The sequence below is a fragment of the Pezoporus wallicus genome, unplaced genomic scaffold (assembly GCF_028554395.1).
Source record: "Pezoporus wallicus isolate ANWC-B61680 ecotype Strahan unplaced genomic scaffold, APGP_CSIRO_Pwel_v1 scaffold_7107, whole genome shotgun sequence".
NCBI classification, from domain to species: Eukaryota; Metazoa; Chordata; class Aves; order Psittaciformes; family Psittacidae; genus Pezoporus; species Pezoporus wallicus.
The window spans coordinates 2,404,736-2,423,975 of NW_026642114.1; the positions used below are offsets into that span (position 1 = coordinate 2,404,736).

The 19,240-nt window shown below is 37.1% G+C and overlaps 1 protein-coding gene across 5 annotated transcripts in view; it reads right to left on the minus strand.

Annotated features, from left to right (window-relative positions):
• Nucleotides 1-19,240, minus strand: part of RALGPS2 (Ral GEF with PH domain and SH3 binding motif 2) — a 117,687-nt gene that overhangs the window by 12,978 nt on the left and 85,469 nt on the right. For 4 of the 5 annotated variants that reach the window (XM_057427455.1, XM_057427457.1, XM_057427456.1 and 1 more), the window contains 9 exons: nt 17,573-17,710; nt 16,611-16,701; nt 14,435-14,502; nt 13,642-13,777; nt 12,652-12,803; nt 6,499-6,553; nt 2,463-2,540; nt 851-956; nt 61-153 (listed from right to left, as the gene is read on the minus strand). In XM_057427455.1, coding sequence (XP_057283438.1) covers nt 61-153; nt 851-956; nt 2,463-2,540; nt 6,499-6,553; nt 12,652-12,803; nt 13,642-13,777; nt 14,435-14,502; nt 16,611-16,701; nt 17,573-17,710 — 917 coding nt within the window. The remainder of the gene's footprint in view (nt 1-60; nt 154-850; nt 957-2,462; nt 2,541-6,498; nt 6,554-12,651; nt 12,804-13,641; nt 13,778-14,434; nt 14,503-16,610; nt 16,702-17,572; nt 17,711-19,240) is intronic. The other variant, XM_057427459.1, reaches the window with a different exon arrangement.

Here is a 19,240-nt window from a genome sequence, read left to right on the forward strand (position 1 = left end):
CATCAGGAAATAACATTTTAATTTTGGCAGATGATACTGGAATATGTCTGGTTTACATACATGTTTTCTCTCTGTAGCCTTCAGAGATTTTGCAGCATAGTAAAAGAGCTGGGTTCCACACAGTGCTACCCAATATTTTGTCCAAGATGCTACCTAAAGAGAAAAGAGTAAAAACCAAAAGTGCAATAGATGAGTGAAATATTTCATAATATTGAGCTGTAAAATATCAGGCATCATCCTGCAAGAACATGACAGCACTAACTGCCCAGCTAAACTGCCAGCCATGTTTCCAAAACTGCTGTTTCTAGTTATTTGTGTAGGCCTCTGAATGCATTAAAAATCTAGAAAGCAGAAAGAACATGTGCTTTTCTCACGAATCTGAAAAGATTTCTGCATCTCACTCTATAGTTTCTGCAACCCTTATTGAACGTATCGAGTTACAGCACATCTGCTGCTTTTTCATTTTGTACAGTCATAAAGCACCTCCCACTGCCATGAATATATAGTTTTATTTATAATTCACAATCAAGCATTTGAAATGGAAATGCTAAAAGTTATTGTATGTTGATAAATTGTTAGGATCCACCTACCATTCAGGAAGACAAAACATGCTCCTCTCTTTTAGAGTTACCAGTAATTTTAAGAAATTTTATGTAGCATTACACTTCTATTCTACTCCCTTGATTACGGCTATAGCCTTATAAACTGAATAATCCACCACAGAAGCATAAACCTCGATTAGCAAGGCAGAGATGATCTCCGACACTGGAATTAGTTGCACAGTGGCCATTTTACTGTATTTATAAACTGGGCAAATGAATAAGGTGTGAAAATGAATCAAAAATCTTACTGTAGGCTTTTTGCCTTCTTTCAACAAAGTCTTCCTCCTGAGAACACCTTGAATAGTAACTGCTCCTGGATACAAATGAACAGCCAAATCTTCAGATTCTAGGGAGCTGAAAGGAACATGTGAAGATTTGTGTGAAAAAGCATTCTTCCTTAAGTAGTTTTCCAATCATTACCACAAACTAATTCAAGTACCTGTATTTTAATTTAGAAATGACAAGTACTTATTGGACGTCATTGTGGAAAAAGACTTTTGCTGTTACAATGAACTGGTGTTGTGGAATTTACACTAACAAGCAAAAGTGATCAGAAAAATTAATTAGTGAAGCAGGTAATCCTGAATTAAAAAAGGAAAACTGAAGACAACTGAAATAGAAGAACAATTAAATTTAAAAAGCAAACATTTAAAGTACATTCACACAGTTGCCATATGCATTAAAACCTCTCCTTCAGCCCTTGCAAGAAAGATTATTTTTTTTGTTAGGAACACTAGAATCATTAGCATATTGAAACCAAAGAGCAGCTCAAACATGCACAATCTTTATCTGAAAGCAAGAAGAGTGGGCAGGAGCAGTAATAAAGAGTAGAAACCCAAACCACAGCTTTAAGGTGTTTTAATGCATCTGGTGCTCTATTGAACATATACCCTACATAGGATCCAAGACCAATAGGCCAAAACAAATGCCAGGTACAGCATTGTGAAGATAAAACTCAGCTTTATTAAAATTATGAAGCTGACTGACTTACAAAACATTTTCAATAAAAAGAAAAAAAATTACAACACGAAATGTCAGTCAGAGCATAGAACTAAACTGCTAAACCCAGCAGCTTTCTAGAAAAGCCAAGAAATTGAGTAGTGCCTGAAACTCATTTTGAAGTAAGCCAGGATTTGCCATTTCCATTGATCCTAATATTCATGAACATTCACAGTAAACTGGAAGTTTAGCAAACATTTTCATTGCAGTACCTACTGAGGATGATGATATGGAGATGTTTTTGGACATTGATATATATGAACATGAGTTTAATTCAGTGAGAGACAGTGCTGGCTTCTTAACATGAAAAATGCTTCATAGTTAATGGCCATCTCTTTCCCAACTACAGTGCCACACAGCTGGAGTCAGAATTTGTATTTTAACTAACCAGAATAATTAGTTCTATTATGCTATCAGCTTGCAGTTAATGCAATATATATAACAAATCTCTGATTTCAGGGGAGAGGGGAAAAGAAATTCAATACGGAACTGCCAGCAAAGAAAACATCTTGAACGCCATCAGCACAAGTATCAGCTTTTTTGTCCATGTCAGAACTACCAATACTGCTATGCAGTGGCATGCAGCTAGAAAGCTACCTCTGGTAAAACATCTTTAAGCCTTGATATAAAGATCCAATGGTTCAGAATTTGGATTTGCAGACTGGAATGAACAAAAGCCCATAATGGTGATACAGATTAAGTCACAGAAGAGAAAAGTTTCAAGTCTGAAGAAGGTCTCTTTATTTTGACATGTAAGTTAGAAACATAACATTAAAAAACACCCACTTAATTATTAAACCAAACCGAATCACCAACACCAGAGGGAAAGTTTGACACCTCTGTGTGCAGTGGAGATTGTACCTGCTGGCCTTCATGTGGCCTCGATAGCCATTTCGTGACACTCTTGTCCCCGGACCGAGAGAATGGTACAACCTCTTCCTGTTGGATTCCATTATAAATTGTACGTATTACATATACTTTCATTCACACAAACAGCATGACTGCTAAAACAGCATAGTATATTTGTGTGTGCACATCACAAAGCCACATCATCCATTTAAGAAACAGGCTAATTTTATTTAGAAAAATGCATGCAGAGGTAGATACTATGTTAGGTTTTTATTTCATCAGATGTTTGCTTTGTCAGAACTCGTAATATTGAACTGTTTTACTGGCAGGGAATTTTGAATTTTGAAAGCAAAGTTTGTATCTGGTTTGTAGAGATTAACTCAATGTAAAGTAACCAATCTGACTTTGGATGTCGCTCCAAAAAAAAAAAAATAAAAAAATTTCAACTTCTATTAGTATGCACAAACACAAGATGTTGGGCTGAAAGGAATCAAAAGCACTGTCAAAATATGCCTGTTGTATTAAGTAACACTGAAATAAGCTAAGCAACATTTCAATTCTCCAATTCATATAAGCTTTAAACTTTACCTATAAGATTCACATTTTCGTCCTTATCCTGACCTATACTGTGATCCCTAGCCAACAACTGTGTTCTAGACCTGCATTTTGAATTCCACTTCACTTTACTGAATCCCATTATTTGGGATCAGACCCCTTTGACAACTGAGTTTAATTTAACAGAAGCACAAGCACTTTGTCCTGACCTATTTATTCTGTTTTTCTAGTTGCTTGTATTATGCTGGAAGATTTAAAATCAGCTCTAAATCTGCAGGAGCAGGCACGTTAAGTACAAGTTAAGGCAATTATGTACAAGCCTAAGAGAATTTTACAGGCAAAATCTCCTACATAGTATAAATCTAACAATCTGTCACCTGTAACAGGGGCTTTGCATTAGCTGGAAGTAAGACAGGGCAGTATTTCTCAGAATGGGAAACCTAAACAACTAGAATTTTCATGTTTCAGTCTGAACTCAGAATAGCATACAGCAGACCAAACAGGCTTATAGAAGGGATACAGTAAAGATCAGCAGCATTAAACAAGAATGAGGGGTATTTGTTTGGTTTTGTCTTTTTTTTTAATTTTCTTTTTTAATTTTTTTTTTTTTTTAAAACCAGCTCCAACTATTGCCTTTGTTGCAGGAAGAATTATCTAAAAGATACTAATGAATTATGACCTTCTAATCTAGCCCAGAATTTGCCATCATTTGTTTTTCAACATAACTATACCTTCAAATTTACCAAAATTTTTAAGAAAATATTCAAGATGTAGACAAATAAAGCAGTAATTCAGTTGAAGGAAAAAAGGTAATATAAGCTGTATATTTGTGTGTGGATATATATTTCTTACCTTTAAGGTTGTGGTTTTTTTTTTTTGTTTGTTTGTTTTTTTTTTTGCATAACAATAAGACTATCACTCTTGCATTCATGCTATTTCAGGGAAATCAATTCAGGGACACACAGGATGACAACCAATGAAACTGAACTGCCACTTAGTATATTGCCCTTAACACAATATAACTGTCAAGACTTGACAGGCTGAGAAAGTTGGGGCTGCTCAGCCTGGAGAAGAGAAGGCTGCGTGGAGACCTCATAGCAGCCTTCCAGTATCTGAAGGGGGCCTATAGGGATGCTGGGGAGGGACTCTTCATTAGGGACTGTAGTGACAGGACAAGGGGTAACGGGTTAAAACTTAAACAGGGGAAGTGTAGATTGAATATAAGAAGGAAGTTCTTTACTGTGAGGGTGGTGAGGCACTGGAATGGGTTGCTCAGGGAGGTTGTGAATGCTGAAAGGTTGGATGAAGCCTTGCGTGACATGGTTTACTGTGAGGTGTCCCTGCCAATGGCAGGGGGGTTGGAACTAGATGATCTTAAGGTCCTTTCCAACCCTAACTATTCTATGGTTCTATGAATTAAAAGTCCTTTAAGTAACTTTGATTAGCCTAAGGGGACACCCCAATGCTGAAAACTCTCAAGTTTCAAACTAAGTTTCTGTTGCACTTAAAGAATCAGTGACCCTGCTTCTCACCCCTTCTGCACTTCTCAGTTACAAACAACAAGAGGGCCAGGAAAAATCAAAAATATTTGTTACAATTCCTTCTGTTACATGGGGAATTTGCATGTGGAGTATCTTATTTCTTCCTTTTAAGTCCTCCTACCCAAAGATCCTGTTCCTAAATCACTGGGAAATACTGAATTCCCACTGACACTGAAAAGGAAGTAATCATTAGTAATACTGGATGTTTCCCAATTTTGACAGTAGCTGTCCATTCCAGATAACGAATGCTTTTCCCTCACTTAGACTCTTTTACAACAATGGAAATCCACTGTATAGATCAAGACAGAAACCCTCGAGTTAACTTGAATTTTAACATTTGCATGTCAGTGTATTACCTATGAAATTCCAAAATGCGCTTCATCAAGGAACAGACACAAGGTTGCTGTGTCTAGGAATCTCACACATGATGTTCTGAATGTCTGTGAGGAACCCAAACCCTCTCCCTGGAAGCAGGCAAGAAAACTCACCTTGAAAAACATACAACTTCAAACCGAGTTCTCAAAGAGATCTCTCAGAAGAAAGTACTGAAGGTTAAGTGGGATTTGGAAGAGGAGTCTTCTGACATAATTGTCTTACATAGAGCAAACCTTTAACTAGGGAGAGTCTGGGCCAGCCAGTTCTCATTAGGACAGGGATGAAAACATTTGCTTTACCTCAGAAGTCCACCCAAAAAATTCTGGAGCTGAAGCCTAAGGCTTACTGAGATTTAGAAGTTTCTTATGCTACTGAAGTAAAAGCACTTCAGTTCACCATTTTCTCTAAGGTTTTTCCACATAACTTTTTATCTTTGAGAAATGACTGAACTTGATTAATTTCATAAGGCAGCAGGGAAGTAAAAAGCAAGAAAATCTTCGGCATGCTGCAGGTTGCATCACAGAAGATAGAAATTTTCTTTCTGATCCAATTTTCTTTCTATGCCCATATGGAACATTCTTATTGGTTACATAATGGAACCATAAGGGCATTCTTCATGTATGTAATCATATTTAAGTCATGAAATATCAAAGAGTGCACCTTTGGCACAGAGAGATTTCAGAGATTTTTTTCCAAAAAGTAACACAGAACTTCAACTGCTTCAATGAATTCAAGCAGAACATAAGCTTTGTGGTAACAGTTCCCACCCATAAAGTTCTTTTGACAAAAATTTCTACAAAATATGTCATCAAAGCACAGTAAAAAAAATTCATCCATGGCAACTCTGAAGCTGATGGATTACCTGAAATTGAATTATACAGGGAAACTACGCACTGTATTGTGCATCTTAACTCAGGTGTGGGAAGATGAAATTTCCAACTGTTACTATATAAAACTACAGCTGTTAGTCTTTTTCCACATTCTCAAATTCAGCATGGGAAAGGACTGAAGCAGTCAGTGTCACCTGAGCATTTGAAGGTATTGGATAAGGAGCAAAAATGTTAATTCTAGACCACAAAACCAGACATTAGAAAGGGGCATTTCTGTGTTTTCCCATGTAACACAATGGCAAGTAACAAAGAAGTGAAAAGCAGGTGAGAGAGAGAAAACAGCTGACAGCGTCAATGACAAGAACAAAGGGACAAAGAACAGATGAAGTAATTTGGGGAAAGTGAAAATTAAAAGCAGATAGGTCATATGAATATCACACAAGATACACAAATATATAAAACCAGAAAAATCATTTGGGGGTTAACAGTACTCTGGTTGAGCTTTTTAGAAGAATGTGTGCAATGAGTATGCACCCAATTAGACAAAATCCCTGTTAAATACTAGTGAGCAAAAGGTACATGTCTACTGCTTTACCAGATCCAGTGACGTTACTACAGTTATTAATATTCTTACATACAGAAAATCTCTAGATCACTAAAATAAAGCAACATTTTCAGGACTGAGTGAAAGACTGTAAGTAAGGTCTAACTAGAGAAATGCAGGGTTTGAGTGGCAGTTTTTCTTACCTCTCAAAAGCAGGCCAGGAGGTCTCTTCACTGAGTTCAGAACCATCACTGCTACCTTGAAAAAGAATGAATGATAGTTTATTTCAACATCTACGATCCATCTATTTCACTTCTGTCTGTTTCTACTCATTTTATTTAAGATCAAATGTATAAAAACCACTTCACTAAAACAGTTCAATGAAAATATTTTGTGATTTGCTTCAGGAATTTCACATAAACTGAGGTAGAGATTTGAAGGGACAGTTGCACATTAGGAAGCTGAAGGAGTGCTAATAAATGGGAAAGGCACTTTCAAAATTTAAAGAACATCCTAAATGCACATTTGTCTGATTAATACAAAAAGCATTTAAAAAGAAAGGTCACTTACTTTAAAAATTCTTTAGGAACACAAACATTGTCATGACAGAAGTGCAAACTTTTAGTAATGCAAACTCGTTGCTGACTCTTCAACACATTAAAGGCTCTCCTGGTTTAGAAGCCCTGAACAATTTTTTAAAGCTATCTCCCACTTACTGTATCAGATCACAACAGTATTTTTTCCTTCTGTGCTTCACAAAGTAATTCAACATTTCTGCAAGTATTTTTTATTTTAAAAAAGTAGACAAAAACCACAAAATCCAAGTATCTGATGTAGCCACTCATGGCAGGCCCGTAAAGAACATGCTAACTTTACAAGTATAGTAAATTCTAACAGCCTGAAAATTAGTATTTAAATACAGGCATAAGGCAGTTATCTGTGAGTGTCTTTACTCCACTGACTGTATAAATTTATCAGCAGCCATTCTAGCTTAACAAGGCAGGTGAGTAAAAACTGGCTATAAAAATAATCACAAGTTCTGTTCAGCACAGTTTACATCTGACCAGCAACATGGTCTCTTCAAACAATTAACATCATTTGGGGATGAAAAGACAGAACCATATGTGAGAGAATCCAGGCACAACTTTAAGCAGGTATTTTGGATAAGACCTCTGAGCTGACTGTTTCTGTAGAAGACTGTTTGAAAGAGTATCTTCTAGTACTGTGATACTTTCAAGAGGTGGAATGACAATTAAGACGGTAAGTTTCAAGCACGATGATTTCTTAGAGAGAATCCAGCACCCTAGTCTGTTGTAAAGACATGAATGAGTTTCTTGAGCCATCTGAATACCAAGGAGTAGAAATAAGAGAATGGCATGATCAGGAAGTGAGCAACTGATGCTACTATCTCGTGCACTTGCATCATACTAAAGCACAGACTGCATTATTCTAAGCAAATGTAGTACTCCAGTACAGCATGGCCTTGACTGTTTCCAAGAAGGCCTGATCCACACCTGCCGAAACAGAGAGGCGCTCCTGTTTGTTTCTACACTGTCTTGGTTGTTTCTGTGCTGTACTTGCCTACTGTCATAGTTTAACCCCAGCTGGCAACTACACACCACACAGCCCCTTGCTTGCTTCCCCAGACAAGAGTAAAAGTGAAAAGACTCCTGGGTAGAGATAAAGACAGTTTAATAGGTAAAGCAAAAGCCATGTGTGCAAGTGAAACAAGAAATTCATCCACTACTTCCCTTCAGCAGGCAGGTGTTCAGCCACCCCCAGGAAAGCAGGTTACATCACAAAAAGGTTAGCTGGGAAGACAAATGCTATCACTCTGAACATCCCCCGCTTTCTCTTTCTTCCCCCAGCTTTATACTGAGCATAGCACCATATGGTATGAAATACCCCTTGGGTCAGCTGGGGTCAGCTGTCCTGGCTGTGTCCCCTCCCACCTCCTTGTGCACCCCCAACCAACTCACTGGTGGGGCTGTGTGAGAAGCAGAAAAGGCCCTGACTCTCTGTAAGCACTACTCAGCAATGCTAAAACATCCCTGAATTCTCCACGCTGCTCTCAGCACAAATCAAAACATAATCCCATACTAGCTACTATTAAGAAAATTAACTCTATCCCAGGGAAAACCAGCACAACTACTCATGTATTCTGTAGTAATTCTGGCTCAAAGGGACCTTGAGAGGTCATCTGATTCAACATTCTGGTGAAAACAAACCTATATATTGATCATATCGCTGAGGGCCTCATCTAGTGATGTTCTTCAGGGAGGCAGAGTCTACAGTTTCTCTGAGTAACCTGTTACTGAGTTTCACAACCTGGTTGTAAGAAAAGTTTTCCTTACAGGTATTGAAATTTTCCTTGTTGATACTTGGAGCAGTCAATCCTGCAAAATGATGCAGTAATTCCCATTTCCCTAGTCATCCAGCCAACGCTGAAGTTATTAGGGACACTCAGAATCTTATTTATTTCCTTAACACTGCACAGACTTAGTTTTATATTAACAGGGATACAACACTGTACAAAGTACTCTAAATGGGAAGATTTAGAAGCCCGTGTTCCTTTCTAAAATTGCAAAACAATCTAGAGCAAAAGAGCTGACACCATCTTTCAGAAAGTGATAATCCTTGTTAGAACATCAGTATACTTATAAAACTTGAACTAATTTGGGGGATTTGTAACAAAAAGTTTCATTTAAAAAGTTTAATATATACAGAATTTGCCAATTACACTTTAAAAAAAAATGTTAATTTGCAAAAAAGTGGGCCAAACATCAGTTATTGATATTTGTTGATGCTTACACAGGTTTTAAAAAAATTGTAATACAGACCTAGAAAAGGTTAAATTTTAGAGTTTGACTAGTCCTCTAACATCTATATAGACCACCTTTAACAGGAGATTTTAGATTCTAAAAAACTGTAGAGGATTTTTTTCCACAACAAAAGTTCTCATACTAAAAAAATCTCTTTCCCCAAAAGAGTATACATTACATCCCTCCCTTCAAAACCAAACAGAGGTGAAAAGAGGTGGTTTTAACTTGGTAAAAGTTAGATGTCTAGCCAAATTCTGTTTAAACATTAAGTGCACTATTTGACTATCATTTCATCTGGAAATATTTCATTCATTTAGTGCTTTAAAAATATATCACCTTCTTAAATTTTTCTCAAGTATGCACTCAATATTTGAGTTTTTCCAAGAACCTCAAGTTGGTCTTCAGGTTAAACTTTCTAACAAATCCTATGTAGCCTAAGTCCCTTCTATTAAAAAATGTTCTACACAAACGTTGGCTTTATGTAAGAAGCCATGTGACAAACCACTATCTTGCTAGTTTTCTTTATTGCTAATAAGATTTTAGATTTCTTGTTCAGGATTTTAAAAAGTGTATCAGTGTTGTGCTTATTACTTAACGTGAAGGCTTTTTCCTACCTCAGGAATAACAAAAATGATGTTATCTGAGAAGTTTCAGGATTGTTTACACAGAGCCCTAGTACCGCAGCTGAATACAGACATGAATTTTCTGTTTGCACTGTAGATGCATATAAATGTATCTATGCTGGAGCCACACAAACAGCATACTACTAGGTTCCTAGTTATGTGACAGGGAATGCCTGTATCATCGCATACCCCTGGTCATGGATACCATGGTCATGGTACCATGACCAGGGGTATGCGATGAAAGTCTGAGGATGCTGAACATTTAACACAGGCTTCCTTTATCCAGAAGTTGGTCCTCAAAGTTAAACAGGTGTTAATATAAACAAACCAACCCAAAGAATTTAAAAACTATTCAGACTAAAAATTCTTTCCCTCTTCTCAAATCTGTAACTGACACTCTCTTGGCTACAGTTACACGGTGTTTCCAAACCACTAGTAACAATAACTGGTGACTGACCTGGTAGAGCTTGAAATTTAAATGTGTAATCACAAAAAAGTGGCCAAGAGACCTGAACATGAATTGCCATAGCACAATATAGCCCAGCTAACATCACAGAGATGGACTCCATGACCTAAAAGTTACGTTCTGCCTTGCTGAGTCTATGACCATACCAAAAATCCTCATTATATTCTATTAGTTAGTTACCATTTAGCTATTGTACAGTAAAGTTTAAATAGCTCAACTTCGGCTTGCTAGTTAACTAAGAATAGTGTGAAGACCTGCAAACGACCCAAGCAAGATAATGTTAGAGAATCAACACAAACTTTTAATACCATCACTGATAACGAGTTTCATTGTGAAAGACAAACAAGAGCAAATAACCAAATGGATAAAGATGGGGCAGAAACAGTGTTTCTGCAACTATGTTAATTGCAAAACACTCAGAGCACATGCCTTGGACCAAACAACACTAATAAGGATTGGGGAAGCAATAGTGTGCTAGAACTGTATATCCCTCTTCTTCTCTCAAATCCAAGCACTTACATCTGCAGTTTTAACCTAAAGTATTATCCAGCTTTTATATTTACCCTATCATTAATAGGGCAGTAGAACACAATAGCAAAGCAGGGTATCCGCGTTTAGGCCAAGAGGCAGATATCTATATACTCATTTAAATGGAATGTAAAAACCTCAAACATTTCTTCTGCCTGAAACCCTACCCAAACTTTGATCTTCTGATGCAGATTGTTGGTGAATCAGTCCTACACACCTGAACAGTACACTACAGGGTAAGAAATCAAACAAACATTGGCTGTGTAGAGCTCTTCCTTACTGTATAGGCTGCCAAAAACCTGAAAGTAAATGCAAATAGTGTATACCTACACCTATACTTTGTTTATTTAAAGAGAAATATAATCCCTTGTAGAATTCAACTGCTTAAAGATGGTGACTTAATAGAGGAATTTATTGGAATGCTGATATTCTTGTACACATTTTATGCCATCTTAGGTCTGAAAATGTTTGTACAAAGGTACTTTCTTACATTAACTCACATCAATTTAAAATACCTTTCTTTGACTCTGCAGCATTAATTTCTTTGATTGCATTAGAATAAAGACAGAAGTTATTCTTAAGTGGCTGGAACATTCAAATGAAAGCAAATGTTCAAGAGCCTTAGTTTCTCCAGAGCTTTCATCCATATCATTGTAGATTAGGAAAAATAAGCGGGAGACAAGAAATAGTTTGAGTAAAAAAACACCCCGAAGTCAGAACACCCTTTAAAAAGCCCCAACACCTTCTAAACAAAATTACTTTGAAACCCATACGTTAGGTGCTGTAAGAGGAGAAAAGTCACACAGAAGCAACATATGAAAAGAGGGGTCTATTTTACATTGCCCCTTTACAGCTTTATTTGGATCAGTAGCCATTGTAAACAAATTCATGTTCAGAAAAGAAATCCAGTAACACAGCTAAGACACATTGTTAGAAATGGTGAAAATACAAAACTTCCGAGAACATTAATTGAGCTGAACATTGCTGCAAATATACTTCAGAGTACACTTAAACAAGAACACTTGAGAAGTGTAAGAAAAAACAGAGGGCATTACAAAAACATGTATTCTGATGAAAAACATGAATAAAAGTTTCAAGCTATTTCTGAGTGGAACCACCATCTAGTAAAAGCATCTTAATTTACCCTACTTTTAGGTGAGAAGGTGACAGCAGACTAATACATCCAGGAGAATGCATGTGTAGGTGGTTCCCTCAACCCAGCCAAGAGCAATGCTAAGACCTCAGAAGGGCAAACTTGCTTTTTTGAAAGAGTGCATATAGTGACCTCACCAAAATGAAGGGATCACATAACAGAGTTACTGATAGCAAGTAGGGGGAGTTCTCCATGAATTTTCATTGCAAAGTAAAAGCATCCATTCCAATTTACTAAAAGCATTCTGAATTGTCAGCACAAAACCAGATATATTTTCAGCAGTATTCATCTGTATGTATCTCCATGTGTTATCTGTCAAAAGTCTGAGACAAAATAACGTGGGGATATAAGATCCAAGTCATATAACCTCTTTTTAGCCACCCACCTAAGATAAGATGAATCATATCTTTGAAGATATCAAAATCTCTATGTGTTTATAAAGAGTTCAATTACAGCTGTCTAAATTACAGAAGTCTAAAACTTAGAAGAGACTATTTCCTCCTATTACATTCCTGAATTAAAGAGAACATTTCCCATCTGATATTGTATATACAACTGGTCAAATGTCAAGAAAAAAATCTGCTTCTTTATAATTTGTCAGTTCATGCAGTATAAATTATGCTGCCTTTCAGCTATATTTCTCAAATTTGTTCTATAACAGAACTGGTATTCTAGAATACTACTTCTCTTGTACAATCACCAACTACTTACGCTAAAGCTTTTTAAAAGACTATGTACTGCACAGGTATGTTTACAGTTCCTACCTATTGAAATTCCACTAGAAAGGGTGGAGCTTTCTGCCTGCCCTCGGGATGGGACATGAGGCTCCATGACACTGTCATCCAGTAGATGCCTTGGTCCTGCGTTGGGGAATGTTGCGCTTTTAAATTCAGCTGTATTCATTTTGTGTATGAAACTAGAAATGAAAAGGAGTAAAACTGTTACAGCGTTATCTTTGATACATTTCACAAGTTGTTGTTTTAAGATCCTGAAGGGTTCCATGCAGTGTGTTCCAAATACCAATCTAAATCATCACTCAAGTCATAGATAAATGTGCATAAATTACATTATCTATAGGGATTGCTAAGCTTAAAATTGCACAGCGCTCTTGGAGATAAGAGAAAGTCAGGAGTACTTTAAAAATTACTTTCAACATCCTAAGATATTTTTGTCCCTGTATAACACATACGTAATTGAAATTTAGAAATGCATTCTAGCTCAATAAAGGTAAAATTACACAGTACAGCATACGTTAAGACATAAATTACTAAATAGCTACAACCTTGTATTTTGTAAGGAGGATGAGTCAATTAATGATTTAATGATCAAGGTATCAATTAGAAGTACACCTATATAGAAAAAAAACCCCTGAAGCTATTGCTGTACAAAGTTATATGAAGTCTACAAGAGAGGTCTCACCTTAAAAATACTATTAAAGCAATTATTTCAGTTTGAATTTGAAAGAATTATACTGGCATTCAGTTGCTATAAGTGACAGTTCTGGCATTCATAAAAAGCCTATTTTGGCTAACTCATTGGCTATTCTTATCATCATAACAGCTGCACAGTCTTATTTTGATGAATTCTCTTTGGCTGGGATACTGCCATTATAGTTCTGAGCTTGCTCTCTTGCCGCAAATTGGTCTTTAAGTGAAGTATTGTGTACAAATAATGCTACTTTTAAGAAGTGCTGCTTTTGTATTGACGGGCTAAATCACAAAACTTAGGGTTTTCAGGTTAAATGAAATGCTGACTTGTATCCCAAACTGTGACATTTCCTATGTCCATGCGGTATCAGGTTCCTGGGTGAGGGGGGCGTTGGTGGTAGCAAAGCTCCTTCAGCTGCAACATTTTTCCGTCTACTTTGTGGAGACGCTCCAACTTCAGAGCCTGGGAACAAAAGAAGACATTACTCCGAAGTAACTTGAAAATTACTGTCAGGTTTACTTCTCAGAACATTGTGGAAGAGAAAAACTTCCTAAACTCAATTGGTAAGAGATAGCCAGTAATAAAACTTACTGGCAGATTGATAATTAAATGCCCTGTACTTCACATTTTTTGCACAGGATTAAAAATAAACACACTTATTTCAAATAGACCATCTAGGTACAAGTATTTTGTAAGTCCTAAAGGCTGCTGCATTAGCTATGTTGACATTAAACAGGTCCCACTGATTCTGTTTTGAAACTCCTGCCTTCAACCACTTTCAGTACTGATAAAAATAATGTACATTTTTGGAAGCATATTATACCATGAGAGGTTTATATGAAGGCCTTTCTGTCTAGATACAATGAAGAATGACTATTTAACAGCCCGTCACTCCAAATGAAACTAACAAGTTAGTGCCACAATATATACAAGAATCTAAAAAACTGACTCAGTTCCTTGAAAGAATTTCTTGACAGATCACCTTTAGGCTTTTTATTACAAATATATACTGTTTATACGTCACACTTCTTTATTAGCCTCAAGCAATACTTTCCACATTCGCAACTCAAATAATGCATTCGACAACCTCAAGTCTTCTCATGTTTATTAAGCATTTACCTACTAAATCTTCTCTGGAAGCAGCAGAGTGTGGGGTGCTGGTCCCTGGTTCTATCTTTAATGAAAGTCTGCATTAAAGAAGCATTAAAAATTACTTTATCAGGAAATAAAAGCAAAGAAAAGTAAGTTTTTGAAAAATTAGGGGTTTTAATTTACAATTGAAAGCTGCCTGTCTGTAATTGCAAGAAACATTATAAAGTTAATACAAACTTTGCATGGCTATCTTTAGCACACACTATTTCCAAATACTCTTTATCTTGGTAGAAAAAAAACAAACCAAACCAAACCAGACAGACATACAAGGGCATAATGTAGTAAATATGCTTATTACTTTGGTTCATATAGACTATGACAGGCTTGTAATATCATGCTGAACGAGGACTGGACTCAAGAACAAAATGTTGGCTACAGCACTGCCCTTTCAACGTCTTCTGCATCAAGGAGCCTGACACAGCTGGCACAACCAGCCAAAGCAGCCAAACAGCCACCAGTTGCTGCCTTCACCCTCTGTGAACAAAAGCTCTACCTGAGCTGTTAAAAAGGTGTGGCAAAGTCACACTGTGGGAGGAACAGGGGAAGAGGCTACCGCATTGCATTGGCGCCAGCCTCCAAGGGAAACCCAGACACACAAGCTAGAACCTACATGGCCCAGCAACCTCTAGCAGACACATGAAAATCAGTGATTATACCACTACTCTAGCATAAGAACTGGAAAGAATACAAAGTATACGACTGCTCTCCCCACCTGACCGCAGCATTTATTTAGTTAATAGAAAAAATCAAATACAAAGTAAGTGCTCTAGAGTGCTGGGCCAAGCCTTTTGTCTTTACTGGTCTAAAAGCCAAAATCCTTTCTTTGCATTTTGGAAAATCCATTAACTTGACTGCATCCATAATTCAAGCTTTTCTTAAACAGGCACTTTTAATGCCATTGCCAACAGCACCACAAAGAGGACAGAGTCCAGGAGCAAAGAACTCCCAGAAGATCAAGCATACCTTGTCCACACAGTTCACACAACTAGAATCTTTGAAATTAGTGAGTTGGGAAAACCATCTACTTTATTTTGGGGAGAAAAAGTTTAAAATCTGACAGCTCCTCTCCCTCCCCAAAATCAGGGTACAGAACATTTTAGCAAAAAGGTAAAGCTGGATGCTTGCATATGTACATGCAGAGAAAAATTTACAAATCTTAGAAGGGAAGCTAAGTGTCTGAGCCCCTGTTAACTTTCTTTGATAGAAACTAAAAGGTCCCCATTTGCTGCCTTTTTGTAAATTCAAGGTATTAAATGGTAAAGCATATCTGTTCCTCTAGCGTGCGTAGCCCTCCCACCATTTGAACGTAGCTACACAAGCAACCAATTCAACACAAGTGAGGTGACAAACTTCTCAGGCAGGCAGGATGGGAATGGGTGGGGAACCTCCTCAAGGAGATCAACCAATGAACAAAAACTTTCTTCATATGCAACAGATTTTTTAGTTTTTTTCCTATCCTTAGGGCTTGTTCCTGTCTCTTGCCAGAGATTTACATCTCCCAGTTTTGCTGGATGCCAAATCACTTAATGCAGTAATAATCTTCTAATTAAGGAAGTAGAAACCTCTTTTTTGGGTGGTATGATGGAAGGAATGGGGTGGGGACACGGATGGTAATTCGCCTCTCAAAAATCAAGTGCTTACATTTTACTAACACTGTATAACCCAATCAAGGAGAAAAAACATAAAATGGAAGCAAAATACATATGAAAGTGAAAGCCTTAAGTCACCCTCAGTAACAACTTGGGACTGGAACACACAGATTACTTTATTAGGATGAGAAATGACCCAAGCTATCTCCAATCATGGGATCCATCTTACTGACTGAAAAGTGTTACATGTGAGCTGGAAGTACGCAGTCTTCATTAGTGAACACTGAAAGAGATCTGCAGATCAAACCAACAGAGCAAACAGACCTGAAAGCCAGGGCTTAATGCAGTCAGGCATAGAAAAGGAAGGAGATATGCCATCCAGCATGCTGAAAACTGTCTTGAGCACAGGACCCTGCTGTAACCTCCCTACTTGCAACTGGTGCATCTGAGACACATAATCCCCTGGTACAAGTGCAATCTTAAAAATTACCGCCTTTCTGTTAAAAAAGTTACTTTATGATGAGCTACAGTCAGTTACAGCATTTCATACTTACTTGTAATTGTCATCTTCTACAAACTTTTGCAGTTCTTCTATGTACTGAACTGAGTTCAAATATTTTTGGACATGAGGCAACAGAGGAATATCTGGAGAACATATGACATTCATTATCACTGCCCCATTCATTGGTAAGCATATTTTCCAGAAATTATTTTAAAAGAATCAGATCTCTTGCCCTTTTATGTGAGATGGAGATACAAACTACAGTCCCCACTGATGTTGCCATTTTTCACAGCAATTCCCATGCATTGAGCCGACATCCATAAAGCCAGGTATGTATCTCCCTTGAGCTGCTCTACTTAAGACAGCATATGTAAGGGAAAAGTGACAGCGTGCCTTTGGCCAAACTAAAGGCCCAAACCTGGAACCTGAAGGGTTGTATCTGAGGACTCCTTCATGGCCCGCATTATCATTATATTGAGCTTTTAGTGAATCCACAGTCCTGTGCTAATTCACATTCCACCATCACAAATACAGGCTTACTAAAAAACTATTGTGATGAGACCACCTTTGAAGGAAAAATACATTATCTGATCTATGAACAGAACTATAAATGCCCAAAAGACAAGCCGAACATATTTTGTTATCTCTAGTAAAAGTACTACTCCAAAAGCAATCCTAGTATTTTAAGAACTCACTGAGTCATAAAATCATGAAACACAGGGATACAAGTTAACGACGTACTTGTAAAACTACTGTTAAGAACAACATATTCCACATTTTCATCAGAAAATATGTACTGCAAGAAGGGTAATTTTATTCTGTTCCCTCACACTGATGCTCTGTTGTAACCAGCAATACCAGAACAAACTTAAGACTTTTGGGCTGAGAGAGTGAGGGAGAGCATTAACGGCATTCAAAAGGGTTAGGCCTTCCTTACACTGCATTACAGAAAACAAATATTAAAGCTTTTGAAGTTGTTCTCTTTAATACTGAGATATTTACATACTAACTTACCATATTCACACGACTGCTGTAAGTCTGAGATAATTCGAAGAATGTTGTTCATTAAATTTGTTCTTTGTTCGCTTTCCAGAATGCTCCCTGTTGATGGGTAGGCAGAGTCAATATATGTCAAGTCTGACAGGTAAATACCTGAATAAGATTAGAATGAAAAGCTTTAGTGTCTCACATTTAGCAGAAAAAAGCCTCACAAACAATATTTTGAAGAACTGTTGCTTTCACTGATGAATGCTCATGCAGGTTGACAACAGCACTGCTTCAGAACAGAGTTCATTATTTACCTGAAAAATCATTTTCAGAAGATCTCCGAGAGCCTTCAGACCTCAAACAGTAATAATGCTTGGACCTACAGGAAAGTGCATCACCTTGCCACCCATGTCTGGGATTGAATTTGCATTCTCCTCAATCACTCAGTCCTTAGTTTTTTCAGACTTGTCTCAGTTGTATTTGCAGATACTGAGGGTGTAAAGTACAGCTAGGTTTCTGTATGCAAGCTTTCATTCTCTGCATGACTAAATCACAGTGGGAGGCAGAGAGGATCCTTTCTTCCTGCATCACACTCGGCATGTACTAGCTGACTTTGTCTCTAGCAGTGTAATTATTTCTAAATCTAACAGTAATTGCAAGGCCATGATCAACTATTCATGAAGCAGATCTTCTGCTATATAACCAAATAATTATTACTTTGACAAATATGAAGCATACTAAACGCACAATGCTAAAATACATCATCAGAATTGCTAAAGATTTTAGGAACTCTATTATTTCATTCCTCCAATTCAATCAATAACAGCAGGAAAATTCGTATTATCGATAATCCTTCAGGCTGAATAGAAACTTAAACTCAACTTGCAGCAACATGCAAAAAATTAACTATGCAAAAAGTGCACTCATTGAGATGTGGTACAAATCCTGCAGCTCTAAAGATCCAACAGCCTTATAGATAAGCCTCTTCAAGTCTTCTATCTGCTTTCTTCCCTACAACCATTGTAACCATACTACTCTTTCAATCCTTTGATCATGTCAAAAGGAAACTCCTCCTCCTTACATACTAATGCTGTAGTCAAATTGTTTATTTCAAATCCAAATGCAACTCAATTTCTTTAAATTCACTGAAAGACAATCATTTTTGTCTCAGCTAAATGAAACATATCCTGACCAACTCTATTAAAAGGAATTGCTCTTCATCCTCTGCCTCTTCCACAAGATATTAAAAAAATACCCCCCCCCCCAACAACAAAGCAAACTTTAAGATTTTTAAGAAACTTATTTCAGTAACAGGGAATTTCTAAAATTATATTCTGCTTCACCTCTCAGCCTTGTATAACCAAAGTCATAACAAGAAGTTTAGCTTTACAGGTGGAAGGCTATTAATACAACCTCACAAGAACTGCAGTTGTGTTTGTATAGCACCTAACCAGTACAGTTCTCAAAATGTGAGCTGGGAAACTCTGGGCATCACTCCAAAATCAACACATACACACGCGTGTGCACACACACAGAAACAAATTAAAATACTTGTGGTTGAAAGGTGACATACAAAAAAAAAGTGAACAAAAAGGTATTACACATGATCTGATATAGAACTACATTTCTCATTTTTCTGTTCTGCTAGAATCAGTTTACTTAAAAAACAGAAAGAATAATCAGAAATATCAGATA